This window comes from Rutilus rutilus (assembly GCF_951802725.1).
Source record: "Rutilus rutilus genome assembly, chromosome: 15".
Lineage (NCBI taxonomy): Eukaryota > Metazoa > Chordata > Actinopteri > Cypriniformes > Leuciscidae > Rutilus > Rutilus rutilus.
The window spans coordinates 7,517,035-7,543,990 of record NC_140220.1 but is presented as its reverse complement, the minus strand read 5'-3'; the positions used below and the strand labels follow the sequence as shown (position 1 = coordinate 7,543,990).

Genomic DNA, 26,956 nt, shown 5'->3' with positions numbered 1-26,956 from the left:
AATTACACAGGATCTGTTGATCTTTGCTCTACCGGAGCTGCATATGGAGTCTCCCTGCCTAATGCAAAGTTCTGGTTAAACATTGTCCCAAGGTTTGCGTTCTGCCTTCTGTTGTTTTTACACTAAAGCCCTGGCAATTGTTGGAGGCATTATTGACTTTGTAATTAAACTATTTTAACGTCAGGATTTTGTAATCATTACATTTCAAGCCATCTGTTCCTGTCCGAGTCTTGAAATGGATTTTCCCTTTGAGGAGATAAAGGCCAGCACAATGTGGCCAGTTTTATCATTTATCGTCACGTCTTTACACACAGACAAATGCTGAAATCCTCATCCGAGCCATGGCGAGTTTGCACCAGCAGCATACATACAAATATATTATGCAATGATATCATTTCAGCCGATCTGATTATGGATTTATTAGCGCCCATCTGCTCAAAGACTAACAAAGCTAAATTTAAAGAACCCACACCAAGAGTCGCAATGTATGAACAGCTTGTGGCCTGGTTGCCTAGTTTTAGTCAACACCTTTGTTAACCTAGTTAACAATGCAGAAATCAACTTATCCGCTTATCCAATATCAGATTTTCACAGTGCTGTTTGTTGGTTTGTAGTTTATTAAATAATACATTTCAGCCTCCAGAATAATGCGAACAAATTTGATATTTTTTTATTAGTATATACAAGAATGCTAAACTAAGAACAAAGATGAATTGTGATTATATTACAGTATATACTACACAACCTTAAAGAAAAAAGTAATTATATAATTGGGTCATTACCTGTCATTTGTTAGCACAAACCCCCCCCCATTTCAAATCAAACAATAAAAAATAAATCAGTTAGCCTGTCTGCAATGTATTTGGCAATGAAACATTTACTGTAAGATATACAGATGAACTAAAACATGTCTCACCTCCTGTGAGTATAATAGAGATGTAGAATTACAGATAAGGTATCAGTCAGGGTGGCCCACCAGTTGAGCCCATGAACACAGTGTTGATGGGGGGCAGGGACGACACAATTTCTCTGATCTCTGTGGTCCCCTGGAGAGGCAGCAGTGCATTCTGGGAGTGATAAGGAGCAGGAGTTCCATACATGCAGGGTGTTGAGACGGAGCAGGAATGAGCGATGCTGGATCCTGAAATAGAACAGAAATAGCATAAGACTGATATAATAGCAGATATACATATATATATATATATATATATATATATATATATATATATATATATATATATATATATATATATATACACACACACACACACACACACTAGTTGTCACACTCCGTACAAAGCACATATTCTTGGCTAGAAAACAGCTATTGAACATAAATAAAGAATAAAGATGTAGTTTATTTGAAACACATTGAGCGAGGCAAGTTGTCACAGTAAGAACCTGCCATTAAATAATTCATTATATAACATTTAATTGAAAAACTTAGAGTAAATTATGTTATGAAGCAATTCATGAAATACAACATTTTACAACATACAATACCATTGAAAAGTTTGGGGTCAGTAAGTTTAACACTTTTAAACACTTTTTTTCAGCAAGGATGCATTAAATTGATCAAAAGTGACAGTACAGACATTTATTGTGTTACAGAAGATTTATATTTAGAATAAATGCATTAATTCATTAAAGTATCACTGAATTTTTTTGTTTTATTTTTCGTTTCCACAAAAATATTAAGCAGCACAACAATAATACGAAATGTTTCTTGAGCAGAAAATCAGCATATTAGAATGATTTCTGAATGATCATGTGACACTGAAGACTGGAGTAATGATGCTGACAATTCAGCTTTGATCACAGCAATAAATTATATTTGAAAATATATTAAAACAGAAAATAGTTATTTTAAATTGTAATACTATTTCACAATATTTTTGATCAAATAAATGCAGCCTTGGTGAGCAGAAGAGACTTCTAAACTAGACTAGTACAGACCGTACTAAACTTTGGAAGGATCGTGTAAAAATAAAACGTGCTAAACTTGTTGACTCTTGCTATATCAGTGTTTTCCCAGCAGCTGTTTTAAGTGCTGAGATATAGCACCTGTGTGACAACTAGCCCCGGTGTCCCCTAGAAGGATTTCTGTCCTTACCTGCTGTGTGTGTGCCCATTGCAGACAGTTCAGTGTAGTAGGGTCTTGTTGTCTTCCTGCTCGTGTTGTCCAGGATGTTCAGAGGGTCGTGCACTTCGGCGTAGGCTGAAACGGAGCGAATGCTGCTCACGCTGCTGATAACTGACACATGCTGATCGATAAACGTGCCCATCCTCTGAGCGTCCACGTAACCACTGCTGTTGTAATATCCTGTTCGGGAGAAAGATGAACAATAATGTTTCAATAGGAGCATCTGCAAACAAACTCATATTTACCTTTCTGAGCTGCATAGTAACATAATTAAAATACATGATAAATCTTGTCCTCTGAGGACCTCTTTCAGTTTTGGGGCTTGTTATGCGTTACAGATAAATTATTATTATTATTCCTGGTTACACTTTATTTTGATGGTCCCCTTTAGACATTCTGTTGACTATGTTGCACCGACATGTCAACTAACTCTCACTAGCGTATTAGTTGAGTATTAGTATTAGACTGTTAGGGGTAGGGTTTGGGTTACTAGAACAAGTTGACACGTAGTTTCAAAGTTACTTATAATCAGTAGAACGTCTGTTGGAGGACCATTACAATTGAATGTTAGCAGATATTAACCAGTCTACTAATACTCTAATGAGAGTTAGTTGACATAAATATAACATACATACCGGTATGTACATATGTATGTATATATATATATATATATATATATATATATATATATATATATGTATATATATATATATATATATATATATATATATATATATATATATATATATATATATATATATATATATAAAAAACCTTGCAAAATTACAAAAAAAAGGAATAGTGAAGAAAGGATAGGAAATGCTTCAATTGGTATAATATATTATTTCCATTTATTATTTTTTTCGTCTTTTTTTTATATAATTGCATTAATAAAAGACAAAAGAGACAACATTTGAACTAAGGTCACCATTAGGCATGTCGATATGCATAAGCTAATCTTAACTTAAACATTTTTTTAATTGTTTTCATCTAACTACTACTGTTCAAAAGTTTGGGGTTGGTAAGATTTATTTAATGTTTTTATTTAATTTAATTTTTGTAAGTCTCTTATACCCACCATAGCTGCATTTATCTGATATTTGATACAGCAATATTGTCAAATATTATTACAATTTAAAATAACTGTTCTATTTGAATATGTTTAAAATGTCATTTATTCCTGTTCCTAAATTTTCAGGATCATTACCCCAGTCTTCAGTGTCACATGATCCTTCAGAAATCATTCTAATACGCTGATTTGCTGCTCAAGAAACATTCCATATTATTATTAATGTTGAAAACAGTTGTGCTGCTGAATGTTTATTCAGGATTCTTTGATGAATAGAAAGCATTTATTTGAAAAAGTCATCTTTTGTAACTTTATAAATGTCTTTACTGTCACTTTGATCAATTTAATACATCCTTGGTGAATAAAAGTATTAGTCTTTTTCTTTTCTTTTTTTACATACTGACCCAACTGTAGTGTACATTTGTATAAATGTATTTAAGTGCACTCTTAATTGGCCAATAATAAGTTCAGCTTCTCTTACCATTGTGCCCAGAGCTGCAAACCGAACCTGCACATCCATCTCCACTGGCAGCACTTCCTCCAAAGCTGTACCCTGTGGAGTCCAGCAGCTGTACGCCCTCAGTGTCCATCGCAGGGTCACCTGTGGCTGCGTATCCAGTCGATGCAACCCTCGAGCTGTAGGGAGACCCGGTACAGCTGCTGCTGAAGCAGTCTTTAGTCAGTTGGTGTCCAGAAAAGGGTGCGTAGCGTCCGCTTTCGGTATGAGCCTGATAGGCAGATGTGGGAGTGTGAGTCTGAGCTCTGAACACAGGCTGGTAGTAAGAGGAGTTGGGGTAGGAGCCAGAACTAGCACTGTGCAGACTCTGGTACATGGTGTCGGGGAAAGTCTGGCAGGACACTTGGGGTTGTATGGGGCAGCTGCTCTGCGGCCTCACAGCCATCGGGCCCTGGTTGATCACGCTGCTACGGTTGATCATGGCTGGAGAGATCGGAGGGGTCATCAGGGGGGCGCTGTTCTGCGAGTAATCCATTTGACCTAGAAAAATATTAGTAATTATATTCATATAAATTATGTTATTAATAATCATTTACATTTTATTAATATTAAATATTATTTACACTACTGGACAAAATTTTGAATAATTCTGATTTTTTTGAAAGGTTTTTGAAACATCTCTTATGCTCACCAAGCCTGCATTTATTTGATCAAAAATACAGTGAAACATCATAACAATTTTAAATATATTTTGAAATCTAATTTATTCCTGCGATGGCAAAGCTGAATTTTCATCATCATTACTCCAGTCTTCAGTGTCTCATGATCCTTCAAAATTCATTCTAAAATGCTCAAGAAATATTTCTTAATATTATCAATGTTGAAAATGAGAAAGGAATACTTTTATTCAGCAAGGATCCATTAAATTAGCAAAATACTGTTTTCAACATTGATAATAATAAAAACTATTATTAATAACTTAGCACCAATAATAATAATTGGTAATAAATTATCAGCAAATCAATTATTTTGAAGTTGAGCCCGCTAAAAGGTTTTAAAGTACCTTATCGATGGTAACGCAATGTCCAATTTCAAAATGCCAAGTGTCCCGCTACCAGCACACTGACAGTTAACAGCTTAATTCCCTGCTTTCACATCCCTTTCTTTGATTTTAAAATAAATTTGCGATGTTGCGATTCATCTTGAAGCTGAAGGATTGTTTGAATAGAAAAAATACTTCTGGAATAAAGGCTCCTGAAACATGTGCGCACTATAACAAATAATTTGAACGAAAAACATAAAAAATGAGCATGTCTCTTAATTCGTGTGAGCTGCTGTTTTTAAGTACCAGTAATAGTAAAGTTGTCCGGATCTGTGCTATGGTACACGATAGCACTGGCCCCGAGCCCCTGCTGTGCAGCAGTGTGCGACAGGAAATCATGTTCTGGAGGGTTCTCGTCCTTGACAGTCGAATCATTGGACGCCACGCTGGATTTATTCCGATTGGCCAAGAAGCAGGAACTTGGGGAGGCGGTGAATGTAGCTTTACTAGCATCTGTCGAAATGGAAACATCACAGATAATTGGGTTAAATGCATTTGCATATACACCACCATTCAAAGGTCTGAGGTCAGTACGATTTATCATTTTAATTTTAGGGAATAAAAGTGAGTCAAGACATTTCTAATGTTACAAAAATTGATATTTCAAATAAATGCTGCTTAAGAAATGTTAACAGATAAGAAATGTTTCTTGAGCAGCAAATCAGCATATTAGAATGATTTTTGAAGGATCATGTGACACTGAAGACTGGAGTAATGATGCTGAAAATTCTAATTATATTCTAATAGAAAAGTTATTTTAATATTCACAACATTACTGTTTTACAGTATTTTTGATCAAATAAATGCAGCCTTGGTGAGCATAAGAGACTTTTTCCAAAAATATTTGTAGAAAATCTTACCGACCCCAAACTTTTGAAAGGCAGTGTTCAGTAAAACAACAAACTAATAATATAAATAAAACTAAATTATTAGGGTACCTGCACTCCTCATATATTTCTCCAGTAGATTCTGAAGGTCCTGCTCTTTGTCGTTGTTGAATTGTGTTTCAATTGCTAGCAAGATGTACTCATCCAAAAGCATCCGAATGAGGTGGAACGAGCCTGTAAGTAACATTAAAGCAGAAAATGAAAATTCTGTCATCATTTACTCAGCCTCAAGTTGTTCCAAACCTGTATGAATTTCTTTCTTCTGCTGAACACAAAAGAAGATATTTTGAAGAATGATGGGCCAAACCAAACAGTTGATGAGTCCCACTGACTATAGTATTTTTCATTCCTATCAACTGTTTGGTTACCCATATTCTTCAAAATATCTTTTTTTGTGTTCAGAAGATGAAAGAAATTCATATTTCATATCGTTTTAGTAGGCTATATATTGCAAAAATCACTGCCTAAACAGTAATAATCCAAAATAAAAGGTATCCGACTGCTTCACTTATGCTGCTCATAAATTGGCTTTGCTCTCAAAAAACTGCAGTGTGCAACTACACTAGCACACAACGCAGAGTACTGTATCCCACAATGCAATGCTCTCAACTTCCCTTTCCCACGGGTTTCACTGAGCTAGTGCTGAGGTCAAATGGGTGGCCTTCCAGGTGATACTGTTTGGCTTTGTGAACACCTGTAGGGTCATCAAATGTTAGGAACACAGAGAAAGGTCATGCTCTAATCAGGGCGCGCACACACGGCACAAGATAAAGGATTGTTTGTACAGGCTTTTATGACTTATTCTCCGCAGTGGATCCCCAGCTAAAACCGAATGGTATAAATTTGACTATATACTATGATGCTCCAATTATACCTAAAGAATTTAAAGACACCATTAAATTAAAATGGACAATTCTTGTTTTTTTCAATGGAATTATTGCAGTGTTTATTATAAATTATTTATCCGTGCACATCATTATTTTTTTAATTCATGTGCCCTCGTAATCTTTAACCAAAATAACTTTCCCTCCCTCTTGCAGTGACATCTCTTCTCTGAAGACGTGTTTACTGCCCCGAGGGCGGGACAACCTGTCACTCACATGACAACATGGTAATATCAAACCACAACCACCCCATGGACAAATTCAAGTTTTGCCCTACACTTTTTCTAGTTTGAGAAACAGGTTCACTTGGATAGAAGTCACAATAGGGAATAAAAAACGGTCGCAACTTCCATTTCCTGCTGACTTTAAAATAATCTGGAGTATTTGAAAGAAACTGAATCAATGACTACAGTGTGTATGACTGCATGCTAAAGGTTTACCAAAGCTGGTAGCATTGTTTAGGGTGAGATTGTGCATCACTCGTGCTCCAAAAAAACTCCACTTCAGAAGAAAATCTTGAGCTCGCTTCTTCACCGACCGACCATTTTGCTTGCTGGGCTATGAGACAGATAATATGCAAATTCAATATTAACATTCATTGCTAGTCTGACTGCTGTGAGATTACAATGCAACAAACCTTAATGACTTTCTGCTCGACCACCGAGTCCAGCCATTCAATGAAAGACTCTACAGTGGCATTTTTCCTCAGGAGGTCTTTCAGCTCTTGAAACACTGAAATGGAGTCATCTAGCAGAAAAGATAAAGAAATCATAAATATATTTTGAGGCTTAGCATTTGAGTTTTTTTTAAGGGTCACGAATTTTATAATCTACTTTGAGGTCCACTTATTATGTTAGCAAGATTTTTACATCAAAAAACATCCTAATTTAGAAGTAATAGGCTATTTTATTACATTACATTATAGTTGAAATGAAAATGCTACTGAAAGGTGTTTATCTCATTAAATAGTTGAAACATTTGCCAACTGTGAAACATTTATGCGTATTATATAAACTTTATTATTACAACCAAGACTTATAAAGTTTAAGTACGGATTCGCAGTAAAAGTAAACAAATGAACAATGTCTTACTGATGCGAGCTTGAACTTAAAATTATCTCGTATATACTACGACATGCCATATGCAAATCTGTGGGCGGGGCTAAAGAGGCAATGATGTAGAAGTAGGCGTTGATCTTCAGCACAGGCGGTCTGTCGTCGCACTATTACGTCATACTGAGACTCCGAAATGAGTCGTTTTGAGAGCTTGGTTTAATTAGCTGGTTTTGAACTAACAAGGACATTTTGAGTTCTGAAATTTACAGGATATTTTTATAGTAATGATCTCTTATATGTCAAAAGATCAAGGAAGATTTGATTTCTCAATTCATGATCCCTCTAAAAAAACATCCAAAGGTTTGACTACCAAGCCACCAGTAACTCACATTCGGAATAGAAGTCTGAATCTTGGTCATTTGTAATTGAAAGGAGTGCTTGAGAACCAATACTGTTCAGATCCACCTTGTCAATGTCATTCACCATAGAAGTCACAACATTCTGGTCAAAAAGTGCAGGTCTTGCAATCTGAAAAGACATGAGTACATTATAGTTGCACCAATATTTACACGAATATTTACAATAAACAAAAGCAAGAATTATTGATGTGTCTGTAAATCATCTACCTGTGCAAGATGTAAAAAGGAGGTCTGTCTCTTTAAGGAGGACACAAACTGTCGAGCTATCGGCAGTTTCTTGTCTGAGAGGATTTCTGGGAGATTCTCCAAGGAAGACACCATCCAGTGTTCCCAGTGCTTGGCAAAATTTCTAATATCTGCCAAAAGACTGGAGATATTTTCCTAAACTCACTCAAAAACGCTTAACAGTATGAAAGTCAACATCTTTTTGAATCCACTGCATAACCAAATGTTGTGTATATCATGCAGCAGTCTAAAATACAAACCTCTCTGGCATGTCCTGCATAGTGGCAGGGATGAGAACATCGGTCAGTACCTGTGAAAAACAATGTATCCAGCCGGTGATAAGTCAAACATGACGTGACAATAATGAACTACAGTGAACAAAAAAAAAAAAAAAAATGTAAAAAATGATCACATTTTCACACAATAAATATTGAAATGGTTTGTGATTATTTCACTCTTTTGTATATTATTATACACTCTTAGAAAAAATTGTTCAATGGGGTTCTATATAGAGCTTTAGTGTTCTTTACTCAATTTTAAGGAAGCCAAAAAGGTTCTATAAGGAGAAATTTCTTGATTCAATGATTGCATAATACTTTCATGCTCAATGGGTAATTTCATTTTTTCTAGTGATAAAGTATATTTACGAGCTGCTTAATTCATAAAACTTAATTAAGATTAAAATTGAATAAAACATTTTTTTTTTAAATACATTTATGAAAACTATATCCATAAAATGATCCCATTATGGGAACCCCTAAAAAGTTCCACATATGAAGTGCTTGACAGAACCCTTTAAGTTTCTATATAGAACCATTTCTTCTAAGAGTGTAGCTTTAAAAATGTAACAAGATTTCTTTGATTGATCTTGAATCTTTTAAGATTCAAAGTATTGTTCTGGGACTATGATTCAAGAATAAAATTTAAACATAAATGGCACTTGAAAAGTAGCAAAAATAAATGTTTGTTATAGTGTTCTGGACACTTTTAATGTGACCATGTAAGAAAATGAAAATAATAATAATAATAATGAATTCCCTGAGACATACCCGTTCATAAGTTTGAGGTCAGTAAGCTAAATGAATAGTTTTCTCAGCAAGGATGCATTAAATTGATCAAAAGTGACAGTAAAGACATTTATAATTAGAAAAGATTTTTATTTCGAATAAACGCTGTTCTTTTGAACATTATATTCATTAAAGAATCTTGGAAAAAATGACAGACCACAGATTTCATAAAAATATTAAACAGTACATCCATTTTTAACCGTCCCCAAACCTATGAACGAAACATAGTTGAAAAAACACCCAGATATGGTTCATAAACACTCACTTTGTAAAGTATAGAGTCACACACACAGAAGATGTCCACAATAACTGGATTCTCTAGCAGTGGAAGGAGATGTTCAGGCATTCCTTGCCAGAAGTGAAGCAGAAAGTTCTGGATCTGGAACAAATTTGATTGATTAGAGTGAATTATTTTCTAGAATCTAGATATGATGACAATAGATTCTTTAAGAGCTTAAAATTGCACCTCCTCAAAGTTGACATTAATGGCATTATCCAGAATGCACTGACAGTGAGTTTTGTACATCATAATCAATGTGTCGACCTAAACGATAAAGAGCATAGCAGAATCTGAGGTAAGTAAATTAAATAAACAGCATTTTGGAATGGGTTTCCATTGAAATGAACAGACCTTCTCTTTTGAAACAGACTCCTGAAGCACTAAATGCTGTGCACTTGGGAATTCTGGTAAAAGAGTTCCTGTCTTAGAACTAAGAGAGTATTTCCTGGTGAATCCTCCCTGTGAAAAAATAAGAAGCAGGAATATTATATCATATTCTGCTATGTTGTTGATAGAAACACATGACAACATTTTCTAAATATTTATATGGAATGTATGTGAAGTCTCCTATTTTGCAAGCATAAATTCCACCACAAAAGACTTTAAAGAAATGAATACTTTGCATTAAATTGATCAAAAGTGACACTAAAGACATTCATAATGTTACAAAATATTTCGTTTTTAAATAAATGTTGTTCGTTTGAACTTCATATGAAGTTCATAAAATTATTAAACGTTTCCACAAAAATATTAAGAAGCACAACTGTTTTCAACATTTTTAATAAGAAATATGTTTTTTTGCATCAGCATATTAGAATGATTTCTGAAGAATCATGTGACACTGAAGATTGGAGTAATGATGCTGAAAATTCTGCTTTGTCATCACAGGAATATATTCTATTTTAAAATATATTAAAATAGAAAACAGTATTTATCAATATTACTGTTTTTTATCAAATAAATGCAGCCTTGGTGAGAACATTAAAAAAACATTTAAAACATTACCGACCCCAAACTTTAGAATGGTCCTATATATATATATATATATATATATAGTAAGACTGCCCACCTCATTTTTTAGCTTGCTTCCAGAGAATCTGTGCAAAACACATAAGAGCATTTAAGTATTTAAAAACCAAAATGAAAAATAACTTTGAAAAATATAATGTGTCTCAGTATGGGCATTGTGAAATCACTCGCCTTTCATGTGTTTATTCAAAACATTCAAGGACTTATGATTGGATTCTGAATTGAAGGGATGAAGGTCAAAACTAACCGTGTCAAGCCTTTTCCTGAGTACACAGAGTGATAATACGCACTGCTCTCCTTGATTCCAATACCATAATAATGATACCTGAAAAACATTTAGAGGACAAACACTGTCAAGAGCTATAGCTTAGGTATTTATTTATTATTAAATAGAAGTAAATCAAGTTTTCAGTCAGTGACCGGGCCAAGTGGCTCTTTCTTACTTTGAATGGCCTCTGGTTCCAAGCCTTCGTGTTGTAAGCAAAGGAAATTTCTGCCTTATGGTCTGAAATGATAACATTAGAGCTCTAACACATCGATCTCCATGTACTGTAAATACAAGATCAACAGCTATTTATGTCTGATAATGTACATATTTGGCAAGCACAGCCTTTTACCAGATATTTATCCTAAAGATGAACTAAAATACACCTAAAATGCAATTGGTTTCGGTGCAATCGGTCTCTATTTTTGAAGTCGAATATATTATAATACTTGTCACAGAGAATTATAACTGTCTGTATTATAACAGAAGATATTAAAACCTCCTCTTACCTTCCCAAAAGTGGCAGCACAAGCAGGATCTAACTTCTCCTTCCGACAAAAGTCTAAATAATGAGCGTAGAGGATACACCGTGGCAGGCAAACACCTTCGCAAACTATGTAATTTTCCTCAAGCCTAATAGAAAAAGCAAAACGAAAGGTTATAGTAATATCATTCTTTGCTTCCACTTTTTGTAGATTATTTATAATGGCAAGCTTCATCTTCAAAAGAAGAATTGAGCAGAGAGTACCATTGTAAAGTAAGCTGAGTCTGTTTCTTCTTGTCCTTGATGATCTGACTGATACTTTTCTTTGGCACCGTTTGTTTGACAGAGAACGTCTTAGAATAATCCAGGTGGCCCAGGTCCTCTTCAGAGGAAATGCTTCCATTACTTTCATCAGCTTCTGCCAAATGAATAACATACATAGCCTTCAAACGGTGACGTGTGCCAAAACTATTCATAACGTATAATTGCAAAACAAACTGGCGACAGATTGAGAATTTCTAACAGTGCATTGAAAGAAAGCATAGCAGTAGTTTAATCAAAGCGAGTTTGAAAACAATTTTCAACAAAGATGATTTCCCCACCTGATTTAATGCCAGAATCCTCCTCCTCATCAAGCCTGGCTTTGAAAAACATGTTTTTTCCGAGACTGTCTTGGTCAACAAGAATTGTCGCGTGGAGGTCATCTGCGTTTTTGCAAGCTCTCTTTGTCTGCGACGCTTGTAGTTGATGAAACGTGTCATTCTTCAAAGGACTCCCTATATTTCTTTTCATTGGCATGTTCAAGGAGAAATTGAAAAAGAAAAACTGGAATGCAAAATGAAAACCACCAAGTGAAATAATAAATAAAAAATAGAGCCCCTCAAAAACGAAATTGTTAAAACATTCCAAAATCAACGCGGCCCATTCTCACGTTTGGCAAAGTGATGCATATATCCATTCCTGAAATGAAACACATCTCCAAAGCATTCCCAAAAAACAACAACATTTAAACAATTTGTCAACTATGTGTGTTGCTTTTCCTCTTTCCTCACTAGAAACAAATGCTCACAAAATAAACCTGTAGCATGATGGAAACTCTAAAAATAGCAGCTGAAATATAACAATAATCCTGTAAAAATTCATTAATCCAAGAATGGGTAAGATAACACCTTCCAGTCTTAATTAAAGCTCTGCTCTCTCTGAAATGGTGCGTCACAGAGGTGAGTGCCTTAGGGCCATTTATCTTATTTACAGAAGACTGGCAATGGATTCTGGGATTTAATGATTAACCAAGAGGGATATCATCTCCTTGAAATCTGGAAATCTTGCAGCTCGCCTATAGACCCAATCAGAGTCAGCCGGCCTCCTTAATGTTACTTTTGCCTTTCGTTTACATCCATTCGCACACTATATTTTGGAACTTTTTTCGCTGGTTTCATCTGTAACAGTGAGGAGAAGATTCTGCTGGCCTTGTATAATAGGCAGAGTTTAAAACGCCATATCTGAAGCATGGAAATAAGAGGGAAATTGTAAAATGGACAAATAAACACAAAAGACTGGACAATGAGAGCATATTATTAATCTAAAAGCTTTAGGTGTTGAGTTGTTGTGGGACAGTTTGACTGTAATGTCTGTATAAGTGTCAAAATTTTGTGACAACGTGCCCCGTTATAGCAACCTTTAAAGTAAAACATTTAGAAAACAATACATAAATCAGAAACAAATGTAAAAGGTAGGATACACATTAGCAAAACTTTACAGCTTATTTTAGTATTACTGAGATACTATTATAGTTTTAGTTAAAGTTTTAGTAAATTTGTAAAGTTAAGTCATTTTTGTCATTTGGATTACTTTTTAATGTTGCCACAAAACATGTGTTTATATATATATATATATATATATAAGACTGAAGACTGGAGTAATGGCTGATGAAAATTCAGCTTTGCATCACAGAAATAAATTATATTTTAAAGTATATTCAAATAGAAAACCATCATTTTTAATTGTAATAATATTTTCACAATAGTACTGTTTCTTCTGTATTTCTGAAAAACATTAAAATTAATAATGTTTTATATACTTAATTTTTTATATTTTTTTATTTTGCTTTTATTACGTTAACTTGTTCACCCAAGAGTAGCAATGAAACTAGCTTGAAAACAAACATTTGTTTAATTGGACATGATTTAATTCAAAGGCAAATAGTTATGGAGATCCAGACAACGTACCTGAGTGACAACTAGCCCCAATGTCCTCTAAAATGTCTTTTGTAGGCGTAAAATGTGTAGGTAGGCGCTTACTGATTGGCCCACGACTTTACAGCTTAGCGTTCCTCTTACAGCACGTGCCAAGGCCGCGAATTCTGCAGAAAACATGATGCGGGAGAAGGTAAGAGAATTTTGTCGGACACTAATGTAAAAACAACTCAATTTATAAATGCTACAGACAAAATAACCACTTTGACTGTAGATAATACTTAATGTATTTGGTATTCATAAAAATAAAAAAAACACCGTAGAAAACTACTTTTCAACCCAAAATACACCTGAAGTCGAAAATCTGTCATGTCGACAGTTGTGTCATTCAGAAAATACTGCTTAAACGATTCATAAATGATGAACTGCCGTACTGTTTATGGATATAGATTCTGTATTAAAATGTAAATCATAGAATCATCAAGTGTTAACGTTACTTGCATGATCGTGCAACTCATATAACCTAACATAAATCACGCTACAATCTAATATGACTCTATTGCAGGTATTTCGGTCCATGTATTAACGTTACGATTTGTATTAACGCTATTTTATTAGTGTGTTGACCTCCATCATCCCAAGCTGTGGCTGACGTGCTCAGTACTTGAACATTTACCAGGACTGCATGGTTAGATTGGATTCAGATGCCTTCAAGTCAAATGGAGAGGTAAGGCTTTGGCTGAGTCCCAATTCGCCTACTTATACTACGACCTAAAAGTATGTACTTTTTTTGTGAGGAAAAAGTACATACTTTTGAGTGTGTAGCAAAAAAGTATGCACGTTCTGGGACATACTTCGATGACGTCATGCAACGTGAACGAGAACGTGGTTGCTTAGTTACGCACACCATGACTGTTAACAAAACATTTTACATTTCATTCATTCTTATATGTCATATATAAATGTATTTACTATTCCCATCTTTTTTCCAAAATACATTTACAATGTGTCCTACCAAATTGAGGAGTGAAGCAGGATGTCGTCGTAGATCATCAACCAAACGCAGGTCGTTTGTGAGGCGGCTGGTTCTGACGTTCATGTGTGTAACGAAAGCTAAAATATTTAAAGTTTATAGTATAACTATTGTTTAACGTATTTTATACTTATGTATAATACTCAAAAATACCCCGATGAAAATGAACCATGCTTTTACAATAGTAAAAGTGTAGTAACCATGTTTCTTTGGTTGGATTGATAAAGTTAACATTTGTACAGCCACAGTATTACTACAAATAAGTCAGTGTGGTTAAACTATGGTTAGTGTAGTAAAAGGTGTTTATTTTCATAAGGGTTTATAGTAAGGCTACTTATAAATCTTAAGACAGAAACATCAGAAGAAATACATAAAAAAAAGACACTTGCATGACATTGTACTTTTTATTTCATCGGACCCTACAAGATAAACACGGTACTTTTTGGCACAACATAACCCCATTAATATTACGAGACAATAAAATATCACTTTAATAAGGGTTAAACATTTGAATTCTTACACTTAAAGGGATAGTTCACTTTGAAATTAATTTTTGATATGTTTTAGCTTACCTCAAGGGCATCCAAGATGTAGGTGTCTTTGTTTCCGCAGTAGTTTCAATTTTGATATTTTTAGGTCAAACCGTTCTTGTCTGTCAGTCATATAATGCAGGTCGATGGTCACTGTCTCAAAACACAAGTACAGAGTCCAAATTAAAACAATTCCCCATCGTCCAAATTAAACAATTCTCCATCGTAAGTACACATTGATGGCCTAAGACACGAAACGAGCGGTTTGTGTGAGAAAACGAACAGTATTTATATCGTTGTTATCTCTTGAACACAGCACACGTCCAAATGATCTGACGGCGCGGGCGGGTATAGATATATACATAGATGTCGCCTTGGCTACGGTTTTGTTCCAATGAACTGCAGTAGCGAAGGCGACATCTAGTGTATACATCTATACCCGCCCGCGCCGTCAGATCATTTGGACGTGTGCTGTGTTCAAGAGATAACAACGATATAAATACTGTTCGTTTTCTCACACAAACCGCTCGTTTCGTGTCTTAGGCCATCAATGTGTACTTACGATGGGGAATTGTTTAATTTGGACGATGGGGAATTGTTTTAATTTGGACTTTGTGCTTGTGTTTTGAGACAGTGACCATCGACCTGCATTATATGACTGACAGACAAGAACGGTTTGACCTAAAAATATCAAAATTGAAACTACTGCGGAAACAAAGACACCTACATCTTGGATGCCCTTGAGGTAAGCTAAAACATATCAAAAATTAATTTCAAAGTGAACTATCCCTTTAAAAACTGAGGGCGAATCTCCGCGGCTGCATCCGGCTGCCATGTTTACATCACCATAGATACCACCATCACCACAAAGCTTCTCCCTCCCGCACGCAATGGGTTGTGGGCAATATTAGCCGTTAGAGTGTGCATTGATCTGCACTTCGAATTCTAACCGGAAATAGTAGACCATCCGGGTATCTTTGGAATACTCTTCTCAACATACTACGATTTGGGACGTACTAATTCTAGTTTCGCATACTATTTAGGACGGATAGTATGCGAATTGGGACTCAGCATTTGACTGAATAACCGATGACGGGTTGCCAGGTCTGCATAATAAAGCCCGCCCTATTGCAAATCAAAATAACTATTCAAATCACGTCCAAAACTTACCCAAACTTCTATCTAGCTCTTCAACCCGCGGACTAGAAAGGGGGTTTTAAGGGGGGTTTACGACAGCTTGCATCCAGAAGCTTTGCACCTAGAAAAACAACCCGCGGGAACAGTGTAAAAGTAGCACGATTCCTCGTGAAATCTGCGGACTTGGCAACACTTAACCAATGATTTATGCACTTTAATATTTTCACATGCAGAAGTAGTTATTTATGCAGCGTAAAATATGTTTATGTATGTATAAGATCAATGGCATGATCTAAAAAAAATCCCAACATAATTATTAAAATGCTTCTAAAGGTGGTGTTAAATATAAAAAGTAGAAATGTTAACTACTAATTGATAGCCTGGCTAACGTCAGACCTGTCTCGTGGTCTGGGAACCACGTTCATTTTCTCGTATTTGAGGCGTGGTTTACGAATGCCCAGAGCCGTTTATTGGGCGCTAAGAATGTCTATCAAATGCGCCTGTACGTAGCTCATAGCCAATCGTTTCAATTATACCAGATGACGTATGTAGAGCGACAGAAATTCGACGAGGAAGAAGACGATGGGTCAGAGATTTTTTGTGTACACGATGGCGTTCAGCGACTAAACTACTTAGAACACTATCTAAGGCTGCATCGAAAGGTAACTTCGCGTCTGCTGCCATGTTGGATCCACAGACATAAACAAACTGCTTCGGTGTGTCGCATAGACGTCGTCATCGTCTTGCTGCTCCCCCCCCCCCTTCTGTGATTGGTTCCCTTTTTGAGGGGAAAATCTGGTCCATGGTGTCCAGGCTGCCTAGCAGCGTGAATAAAATCGCTCTGCACGCAAGGCAGCATGGGGAAACCCAGGCTAACTAATTGAGTTAATTATAAAACTTATCGATCGTAGATTGAGCAGCATTATGCTCGTGCATTTGTAGGCCTATCTATATCTGATTTATCTCATATAGGATGTATTTGTTTAAAAATGAACGCTGTAGTAAAGCATGCGCGTGAAAATCGCATGCAGCTCAAACAGCAATGCACAACTAATAATGACCGTGATTGCGACTATCATATTACTTACTTAACATTATAAAGAGAACAATATTGTAATAAAACTTTGTGAATTATTTGGGTGTAGTTGCCGTGATTCGTCGTGTTGCCCCAAGTAGAGCGTGTCCACAACAGGAGTTACACGCATCTGAGGCGGCTTTGGTGACATGTATTACTCGTTATATTTTATTATTATATAAGTAATTTAATAAATGAGCAATCACATCAACTTATTTTACAATCCTACTAGCCTTTTATTTAGATTAAAAACCCTTCTCATTCATTTGGCGAGGAACATGTTTTGAGCAGCATTTGCACACCCTGTCATGCTGTTGGCAATATTTGTATATGCAATATGTCATGCCGTTATCAGTTATTTGTATACACATATTGTAATTGGTACTGTGTTTTTGCTTTGTATTTGGAGTCAGTTAAATTGGTTCCAGAAGTATTTTTTCCCTTCATTTCTCCCACAGGCAGGGTCGGCCCAAGCCTTTATGCGCCAATATGATTGACTATTGTCAATGCTTGATCATTCGCAGACTACAAAACACACCCATTATCATTTATCAATGTTATTAGTTGTAGCTTGTTGCTTGCGTCAATGTCTGCCTGGCATGTTTTTACCCTTCTACGGTTTAATTTGAACTTTAATATTCAAAATCTTACAGTACTAAGTGGCTTACTTAATGTGGTGTACTGAAAGTTGCTAAATAAACTATAGCAGACAATGCATACTGTTAACTAGTTAACCACTTTAAATGCCTTTGGTTAAAAAAAAATTTACGTGTAAATGTGCAAAACAATTAACTAAATAACTTTAGATAAACAGTATCTTCTTATATAATAAATACATTTTATTGTACAAAACGGACAATATTAAATTAAATACTTAAATAAGACATAAGATTAACAGTTCAGATGGACCTGTAACGATAACAATAATAAATGTATTATCATTAAAGGGGTAGTTCACCCATGAAAATTCTGTCATTATTTACTCACTCTCCATGTATCAATCTCTTTCTTCTGCTGAACACAAAATAAGATATTTTGAAGAATGTGTGTAACCAAACAGTTACCAATGGACCCCATTGGTTTCCATAGTTTTTTTTTTGCATTTGTTACAAAAAAAAGAAAGAAAAAAAATCAAACCGGCAAGATGCAATAGAGGTTTGCATTTGTTACATAAAAAGAATGAAATGCCAGTGCCATCTGCTGTTAAAAACTCAGAATCGAATCGAGAGAGAATCGCGATGCATTCGGAAAATCTCAGAATTGATCCAGAATCATTTCTCGATTCACGATGCATTGATTTATTGTCCTAGCCCTATTGTCTACAAATGTGCCTTCAGAAGATCTCACAGCTACAAGGATTTTGAAATTAAAGGAGAACTTGGTAACTTTTTTAACTTAATAAAACTGTCTAGAAATCATTTGGATGTTTAAACAACCTGTTCTGGTGATATTGGTGACTTTCCCCGCTCCCCCCAGCGTTCCCAGGCGGAAAACCAACCTTGCAACTTGGGGACTACCGTCCTGGCAAAATAGAAATTGGAAGTCTCGTGAGAAGCGAGAACTAGAACGAGAACGAGCGCGAAACACAAATTGCTTTACGGCAATTCGACATAAACACACACGCATGTATGATGTATTACCAGATTACCCACCTCGGTAGACATAGCTCCACGCGATACAGTTGGCTTGCTCTGATCAAAACAAACGCACATGAGCAGCGGTAGAGAGGGGGAGGAGGCCGCCGCAAGTGAGTTTTTTACGACTCTGTTGTGAAATATACGCCCCCCCACAGCTGTAGGGGGAGCTCGTGGGGAAAACATGCGACAACAAAAGGGAAAATCAGCGAAGAAGTGACTAGAGTTCGCTAGAGTTACCGAGTTCTCCTTTAAATGTTTATTAGATATTCAAATACTTGTTTAAATTATATAAATGCATATTTGCTGAATGCAGACGATAGATGAGAAAGTTTTGTATCCATTATTTTTATTTATTTTTTAATTTAGGGCAAAAGAGGAGACAAAGCTCCCTGCTCCCTGTGTTTTGTGGCCTGTGGAGCTGAAGCTGACTCACATTGACTGTAGTCCTGAGGAGACACTAATACACTTTCAGGGCCAATATATGACTATCTGTGAACTGGACTACAACATTCTTCAAGTTGAAATTCAAAATGCTGTGAAATCGAAAGTTTCTGTTCAAGTTGGAGAAGTTTGCCTGGTAGAAGATGCAGCGTCTGGTCGCTGGTACAGAGGAAGAGTCCAAAACATACAGAACAATTTATTCCACATGTTTTTGCTAGACCATGGAGATGTGTTGATTGTTGGGCCCAGCCAATTGTCCTCTATATCGGACACACTCCTAATGCTCCCACCAAAGATTGTCTGCGGTTTCTTTGCCAATATACTGCCAGTCCAGAACCGATGGGACGGTTTGACAGAGAATTATTTCTCTTCCTTGATAGGCAGCCAGATCAAAGGGTACATCCACGCTCGTCTTCCATACCAGGTCCTCATTCTTGAAGTTCCGGACATTAATCGTGACTTGTTAAAAATGAGGCTTGGGAGACATGTGGACACTAGTACATTTCTGTTACTGGTTGAGATTCTTATTGGGGAACCAGTTGTACAAAACAATGAATCTGTCCCTGATCTCTTGATTGAAAAGCAAATAGGGCAAGAATGTTGTCTCAAATCCTCAAGCCTGCTTGGCTTTGAAGAAATTCTGTCACTTAATGGCCCAAAGCTGAAAGTTGGTCAAAAAGTAAGAGTTGTTGTAGCCGCAGCCATGAATCCTGGATTATTTTACTGCCGGCTGTCATCCATGGACAAGGACCTTCAAGAAATGTCAGACAAATTAGCACGTGCATGTGAATCAGGCAGTGGTTACCCAAGCAATAAACCACTTGAAAATCTTGGCTTGCTCTGTGCAATCAAAGGGAAAGATGAAAAATGGCACAGAGGTTTTGTGCAATGTCTCCCCCTCAACTCCCAGGTCCAAGTTGTGTTTGTCGACAGTGGCTATTCTGAATCTGTGAAAGTTGAAAACATCTTGCAGCTACCTTCAGAATTCATCTCAACACCGATCATGGCATTCCCATGTTCACTTTCATGCTTGGAAGAACCAGATGAAACCATCAAAAACCAACAACTAGTGGCTCTGAAAACAGGGTTGCTGGGGAAAGCTTTAGAGGTTGCAATCGATGACTTTTGCAAAGATCAGAACTTCTACTTGGTCACATTAAGCACTGCTGAGAAACACTCCGAAGTTTTTGACATCAAGTCCAACTTTCCCAACAATATCCTTTCAAAGATGTATGCTACAGAAACGAAAGCGGTCCATACTTCTGATTCAGTTTCAAGTCAATTGATACCTAATGGTTCTATTTTTGAGGGCTATGTGGTGCATGTCCAGAGTCCCAAACATTTCTGGATAAGGACCAAAGAACAAAATCCTAAGTTTGAAAACATGACAAAAGAAATGAACGATTACTTCACCAAACTACAGTTAAAAGAGGAGGTTTTTGAAGACCCAGTGCCTGGTGCACTTTGCTGTGCAATGTACGAAAAAGACATGCATTACTACAGGGCCATTGTAGTAGATACTTTGGAAAATGGAGCTGAGGTGTTTTTCATTGACTTTGGAAACACTGAAAAGGTGCCAAACATATTAATTAAGAAGCTTCCCCCAAAGTTTGCCATTCATCCAGAATTTGCACTGAAATGTGCTTTAGCTCATGTGGCTCCATTTGAGGACATCTGGACAACCACAGCATCCAACTTCTTCAGGCAAGTCACATCAAACAAAATCTTGGTGGTTCATGCCATTCACAGAAAAAATGCAAAATATGTTGTTGATCTTTTTGAGAGAGGTGCTGAAAATAGCTATAGCATTGCAAACATCATGACAACAGCAAAAATGGCCCTGGATTGGAGATACAACCCGGCTTTAGCATCTGTTGAAGCGGAGAAGCCATGTAAAGACAAAGGAAATGCTCTGAGCAAGAAAAAAAACAGAAGGGACCTTCATGTGGTGACCTTTTGCAAAGTCATCTCTTATGAGCCCAATCCAAATCAGTTGAAACCAGAGTGTGAACAACAGAATGACCTTGAAAGATGTAATCCAAATGTGACGCCAAAACTGAAGGTCGTTTCTGCTGTGGCTTTCAAACCAATGCATTTCAAGCCTGGATCTGAAGTAAGTGTCTGTTGCTTACATATAAATTCTCCATCTGACTTTTGGTGTCGAAATGAGAGCACAAAAGTTGATCTGGACAAACTGATGGAAGAGATGCAGGCATTTTACAAAACACACACAGTTGCACTTGAAACGCCAGCAGGATGTTGTGCAGTAAAGTCTCCACAGGATAACCGATGGCATAGAGCATGCATATTAGGAAAAAACAATGAGGAACTCCGCTTGATCCTGGTCGACTTAGGCATAATTCTCCAGGAAAGGATGCAAAACATCCAAGCTCTTGTACCACAGTTCTTTGAACTTCATGAACAAGCATTTAGATGTAGTTTGAACTTTATTGAACCTGTTGGAGGAAGTTCTTGGAGTTCAGAAGCATGCAGTTTGTTCAAGGATTTTGTGTCTGAGGGTTCACCCAGTATATGCAGAGTTCATTCCCAGCTCTATGAGCAAGGAAAAGGTCTCCTTTATGTGGTCACCATTCATACACCTCATCAACAGGCTACCACGTATCTTTTAGAGAAAGGTGTTGCAGTGGAAATGCAATCTCCAAAGCAGCTAATTTCATCATTCTACCCTCGTTCCTACATTTACTCACCTTTCAACTTGAGTTCTGGAAGCGAAGAACTGGTGCATGTTACTCAAGTTTGCAGTCCTTGGGAAATCTACTTTCAGCTCGACAGGAATACAGAGATCCTTGATACGCTGATGGAGAGAGTTGCTGAAGAAAGTCAGCTCTTGACTACGACATCTGACGACTGCAGCGGTAATGTTTGCCTGGCCAAATATTTCTGTGACGGCCAGTGGTACAGGGCTCTGACACACCCCGTCCAATCTCATCAACATGTGAGTGTGTTCTTTGTTGATTATGGTGATAAGCAAATTTCTGAGAAGACAGATGTTATAACAATTCCCAAAACAGCGGGTGATTTATTGATGACACCAATGCAGGCTCTGAGATGCAGCCTTTTGAATGTTCCAGAGGGGGAACATTTGCCAGAAGTCAACATGTGGCTCGAGACTGACATCCTCAACAAATCCTTCCAGGCCAAGTTTATGTCAAGGGACAACAATGGACATTTTGTTTGTGATCTTTATGATGGAAATGTGCACATCAATGAAAAAGTCAGAGCGCTCACGGCAACTTGCAGTGTGGCAGAACGTAATCTGACTGTCAGTATACCTGCTTTAGATTCCCTCAGAGAAGAAGCGGATGTCTGCATTTTAAACAGTACAGCGAACACCATAAAGAGGGGATGTGGTAAAACCAAACCGGGAAATAAGCAAACTTCGAAACCCATAAAACCTCCCAAAACGCAACATAAAGCAGCAATAAAAGAGAAACTACAGGACACTACCTGTTCTCTTAAAGTAGTGCCATCACATAAGAACTTGCCTAAACTATCTGATCTTCCTGCTGTCAAAATGAAACCAGGTTCTAGCAGCGTGTGCTTCATCTCTCATTGCAGTTCTGTTAGAAGCTTCTTTGTCCAGATGGAAGACGATGAAACAAAGATCCTTCAAATGGGTGAAGAACTAAACAGCACTGTCTTCAAGGATCACATGAAAAATGTGGCAACCGAAGTAAAAGTAGGAGACCTTGTTGCCGCAGAGTATGAAGAAGACTTGGCTTTGTACAGAGCTGTTGTCACCGACGTTTTAAACTGTGGCAGCTTAGCAGTTGAGTTTATTGATTATGGCAATCCTGCAACTGTCGACAGAAAGAATGTTCACATGCTAACCGATACTTTTTTGTCTCAGCCCAGATTGAGCACTCTGTGCACACTTGCAGAACCTTACTCTTTTGAAAACGACGACTCCTTTATCAAGGAAGCAGTTGGCAAGCCTTTAATGGTAGAATTCATTCAAAAACTTGAAAATTCATGGGAAGTGAGCATTAAGATTGAGGATGGCCACATACATGGGAACTCAAAGTATGATGGTGATCAGGGCAAAGATGTAGTCTTGTCTAGTCAAGACAAATTGCCAAAAGTGTCCCAGAGTGAAACCCAAACTGATTCTCAGGCCCACAAGGCTTTATCAGTTAAAACCTTCCAGCAAAAGACTGAGTTATGCACACAACAGTGCAAATGTGAACTCAAAAAGAAGCATGCAGAAGTTAGAACCTACCAGCAAAAGACAAAGTCAAACACACAACGCAAATGTGAACTTGGAAACAATCAGACAGTTCCAACAAAGCCAATTAAGAAAGCAGGCTTTTACTTCCCGACGTATGTCTTTTGGAATAGAAAGTACAAGAAGAGGCAAAATAACTTAAAGCCTAAGGACGTGGTTCTTGCAAAACTACCATGTGACACAAGCATATCAGTGACTGAAACTTGCAGTGTTTCTACATTTAATGCAAATGATCATGAAACCTCTAAGTCACCTGATAGCATTGCCCTGCAAGAAAATGTTTCTACATTTAATGCAAATGTTCATGAAACCTCCAAGTCACCTGATAGCGTTGCTCTGCAGGATGTGGAAGATATTGAGGCAGTGGAAAGTACTGATGGGTTGCTTGTTGTTGATGACCATACTCCCTTCCCAGACACTTCTTCAAAGATCAGTTTGGATCGACCACAGAACCTATTCCAGGCCCCTGTCCAAATGAACTTTGAATATAAAGGATTTGCAGCTGCAGTCACAACCCCATCTGAATTTTACATCATTCTTGAAGACCTGCTTTTGATTGTAGATACTGTCTCTGCCATTCTTGAGAACCTTCCCGAAGTTTTGGTGCCATTACCGACGGTTGATTTTGTTCCTGGTGCGAGCTGTTTGGTGAAATCAGCAGAGAAGAAAAAATGGTGCAGGGCCGAGATCGTGCAGTGCGATTCCACCTCTGTGCTCATAAACTTGGTTGACTATGGGCAGTATTCAGTTTTGTCCCTACACGATGTCTGCCAGCTTAAAAAACTTCCAGAGGAGCTCAGTAGATTACCTAAAGTCACCTATCATTGTTTACTGAGGGGAGTGAAACCCAATGGCCAGGACTGGTCTGATGATGCCATTGTTTTCTTCCAGAACTGTATGTGCCATGGGAACCTACAGATCCGTTTCAGACAGCCTGTTTCTGAGACACAATGGGAGGTTGACATAATCACGGGAAAGCGAAATCTCGCAAAAGAGTTAGTAGATGCTGATCATGCCATGTATATCGATAATATGCTTGGAATCAGGTTTCAGCAAGAGCAAGGAGCCAATAGAGAGTCTAAACAACAAGACATCTCCAGCACTGTGAATGTTTTATCCATGCTAACTGAGCACACATGCGAAGCCACATGTTCTCAGCAGATCTTTTCAAATGAGTCCATGTTTGATCAAAAGTCATCTCAAGATTCTGTTGTGGAGCAAGACACTTCGAACAGCAGTGGTGATCATCTTGGACCTGTGGAGAGGGCAATGCTTAGTCCACCATCAGGTATCAAACAATGTGAGTGAGTGAGAATTAAAAAAACTTTGATTTATTGTTTTAATTTAACTGTCTTTTCTGTTACTACCAGTCACAAGGATTATAGAACACATCTATTTTTCTTTGTCAAAAGTCTGGAAACATTCCATTGTTTTAATTTTTTTGAAAGAAGTCTCTTGGCTGCATTTGTTTCATCAAAAATACAGTAAAAACAATATTTTTTTTATTATTTATTATTAATTATTATTATTTGAAATAATTGTTTTCTATTTTAATACATTTAAAAATATTATTTATTTTGATCAAAGCTGAATTTTCAGCATCATTACTCCAGTCTTCAGGGTCACATGATCCTTCAGAAATCATTCTAATACGCTGATTTGCTGCTCAAGAAACATTTCTCATTATTATCAATGTTGAAAACAGTTGTGCTGCTTAATATTTGTCTGGAAACTGACACTTTTTTTTTTGTTTGGTTTCAAGATTCTTTGACGAATATAAAGTTTTTGTTGCTTAACATTTTTGTGGAAGCAATGATACCATTCAAACATTTGTGGTCAGATTTTTTATTGTATTTTTTCAAAAGCGGGAAATTAAGCATTAAATTGCTCAAACGTGACAGTGAAGACATTTCTGAAGGATCATGTAACACTGAAGACTGGAGTAATGATTAAATTCAGTTTTGACATCACAGAAATAAATTCAAATAGAAAACAGTTATTTTGCAGTATTGATTCAATAAATGCAGCCTTAGTGAACATAAGACACTTCTTTAGAAAACATAAAAAATAATGTTTCTAAACTTTTGACAGCTACATTTTTTTTTTTTTATTGATTACTTTTTTTTTTTTAATTGTAAATATGATATTTTATTCCATATTGTCCTTAAAAGTAATATATCTGTTTATATTGGCCATTATCCATCCTGCTTCGGTTGTAGTTCTGCAATGCTTGGACATACACAAAGCTCAGTAGGTGTCAGTGGCACTTTGATCTAAGCATACCTGTAAAGTTTGGTGATAGTGCCACCTACTGGCCATTGTTGGTAAAAAAAAAAAATCTCTTTAGATTCCTATGGTCATATGGGTTAAAAATAGTCAGGAAATTAATAATTTAAGGAAATATCCTCTGAACATAAATCTAAAACTTTAGATTAAAATATTATAATATAAAATTAGTAAAGTGTGTCCACTGTCCAGACTTTTAACTGGTCGTGTTTTCTAAAGACCTATAAATAACCTATGACTTTTTTTTTCTCTTCTTCTTCTTTAATTTCTTAGGTGCACTGATGTGAGAAGGCTCTTGTAAGTATTACACATTTTGATTGATTATCTGTATGTTTAGTGTGTTGATGAACTTAATTTTCCCATTGGTTTATTTCAGAACCGAGAAGCTAGCGGGTTACGCTCTGCATTGTATCAAAGAATAATCCAGTTTTGGAATGGCTGGGTTTTTCTTTTTTCTGTTTTTCTTTTTTCTTTTGACCTCCTAGTTATGATGTTCTTTAATTGTTTTGTAAAAATAGAGCATTTTGCTTTATGAGGTTGTATTGTTCAAACATTAGTCAATTGTAAGATCTTAAAATCAAAACATTTTAAGCATGCAACTATCACATACTTTTTGATTAAAGAGTCTAGTTTTAGAATTAAAGAGTGAATTTGCAGCTTTTTGGCAGATTTTGTGTATCTATAAATGGACACATGTGACTGATGAAATATGCCATCAGTTTGATTGCTATGATGATGGCTTTAAGATCTGAACAGAAAACCTTTTTTTTTTACTTTTTTTTTTTTTTATTAAAAGGATTGACATTTGACCTCGGTTTGATTTTGCTGTGTAAAACATTGTGGTTGTTTTATTGTGAAGATGTTAATATTTCCAGTTCTGTTGAAACACAATAAAAACATAATGTTGATGTGGGTTAAAAAGTTTGTTGTCAGAAGTGGGATTCGAACCCACGCCTCCAGGGGAGACTGCGACCTGAACGCAGCGCCTTAGACCGCTCGGCCATCCTGAC

The 26,956-nt window shown here is 36.6% G+C and overlaps 2 protein-coding genes across 2 annotated transcripts; one reads left to right on the top strand and one right to left on the bottom strand.

Moving 5' to 3' along the window:
* Positions 1-646: 646 nt before the first annotated feature.
* On the bottom strand, positions 647-12,164 carry rfx6 (regulatory factor X, 6; the record flags this gene model as incomplete). Its single annotated transcript, XM_084431557.1, has 19 exons — positions 647-1,141; positions 2,114-2,323; positions 3,694-4,209; positions 5,018-5,224; positions 5,710-5,832; positions 6,983-7,100; positions 7,180-7,289; positions 7,987-8,125; positions 8,224-8,383; positions 8,502-8,551; positions 9,574-9,687; positions 9,775-9,852; positions 9,940-10,047; positions 10,658-10,685; positions 10,865-10,942; positions 11,061-11,122; positions 11,392-11,515; positions 11,631-11,784; positions 11,969-12,164. 19 exons carry the CDS (start codon positions 12,162-12,164, stop codon positions 963-965), a joined length of 2,754 nt encoding a protein of 917 aa, XP_084287683.1. The 3' UTR covers positions 647-962.
* A 1,471-nt stretch (positions 12,165-13,635) lies between these two features.
* On the top strand, positions 13,636-26,880 carry tdrd15 (tudor domain containing 15). The gene is made up of 5 exons (XM_084431556.1): positions 13,636-13,754; positions 14,180-14,288; positions 19,340-24,960; positions 26,220-26,243; positions 26,323-26,880. Exons 2-4 carry the CDS (start codon positions 14,266-14,268, stop codon positions 26,231-26,233), a joined length of 5,658 nt encoding a protein of 1,885 aa, XP_084287682.1. The 5' UTR covers positions 13,636-13,754; positions 14,180-14,265; the 3' UTR covers positions 26,234-26,243; positions 26,323-26,880.
* The last annotated feature ends 76 nt before the right edge of the window (positions 26,881-26,956 follow it).

What these genes read in the sequence shown, in the direction of transcription:
- tdrd15 (XM_084431556.1), top strand. Translation starts at nt 14,266, where the DNA reads ATGCCTTCAAGTCAAATGGAGAG. An exon ending in CCTTCAAGTCAAATGGAGAG is followed by an intron (nt 14,289 to 19,339) that starts GTAAGGCTTTGG and finishes TTTTTAATTTAG; the next exon opens with GGCAAAAGAGGAGACAAAGC.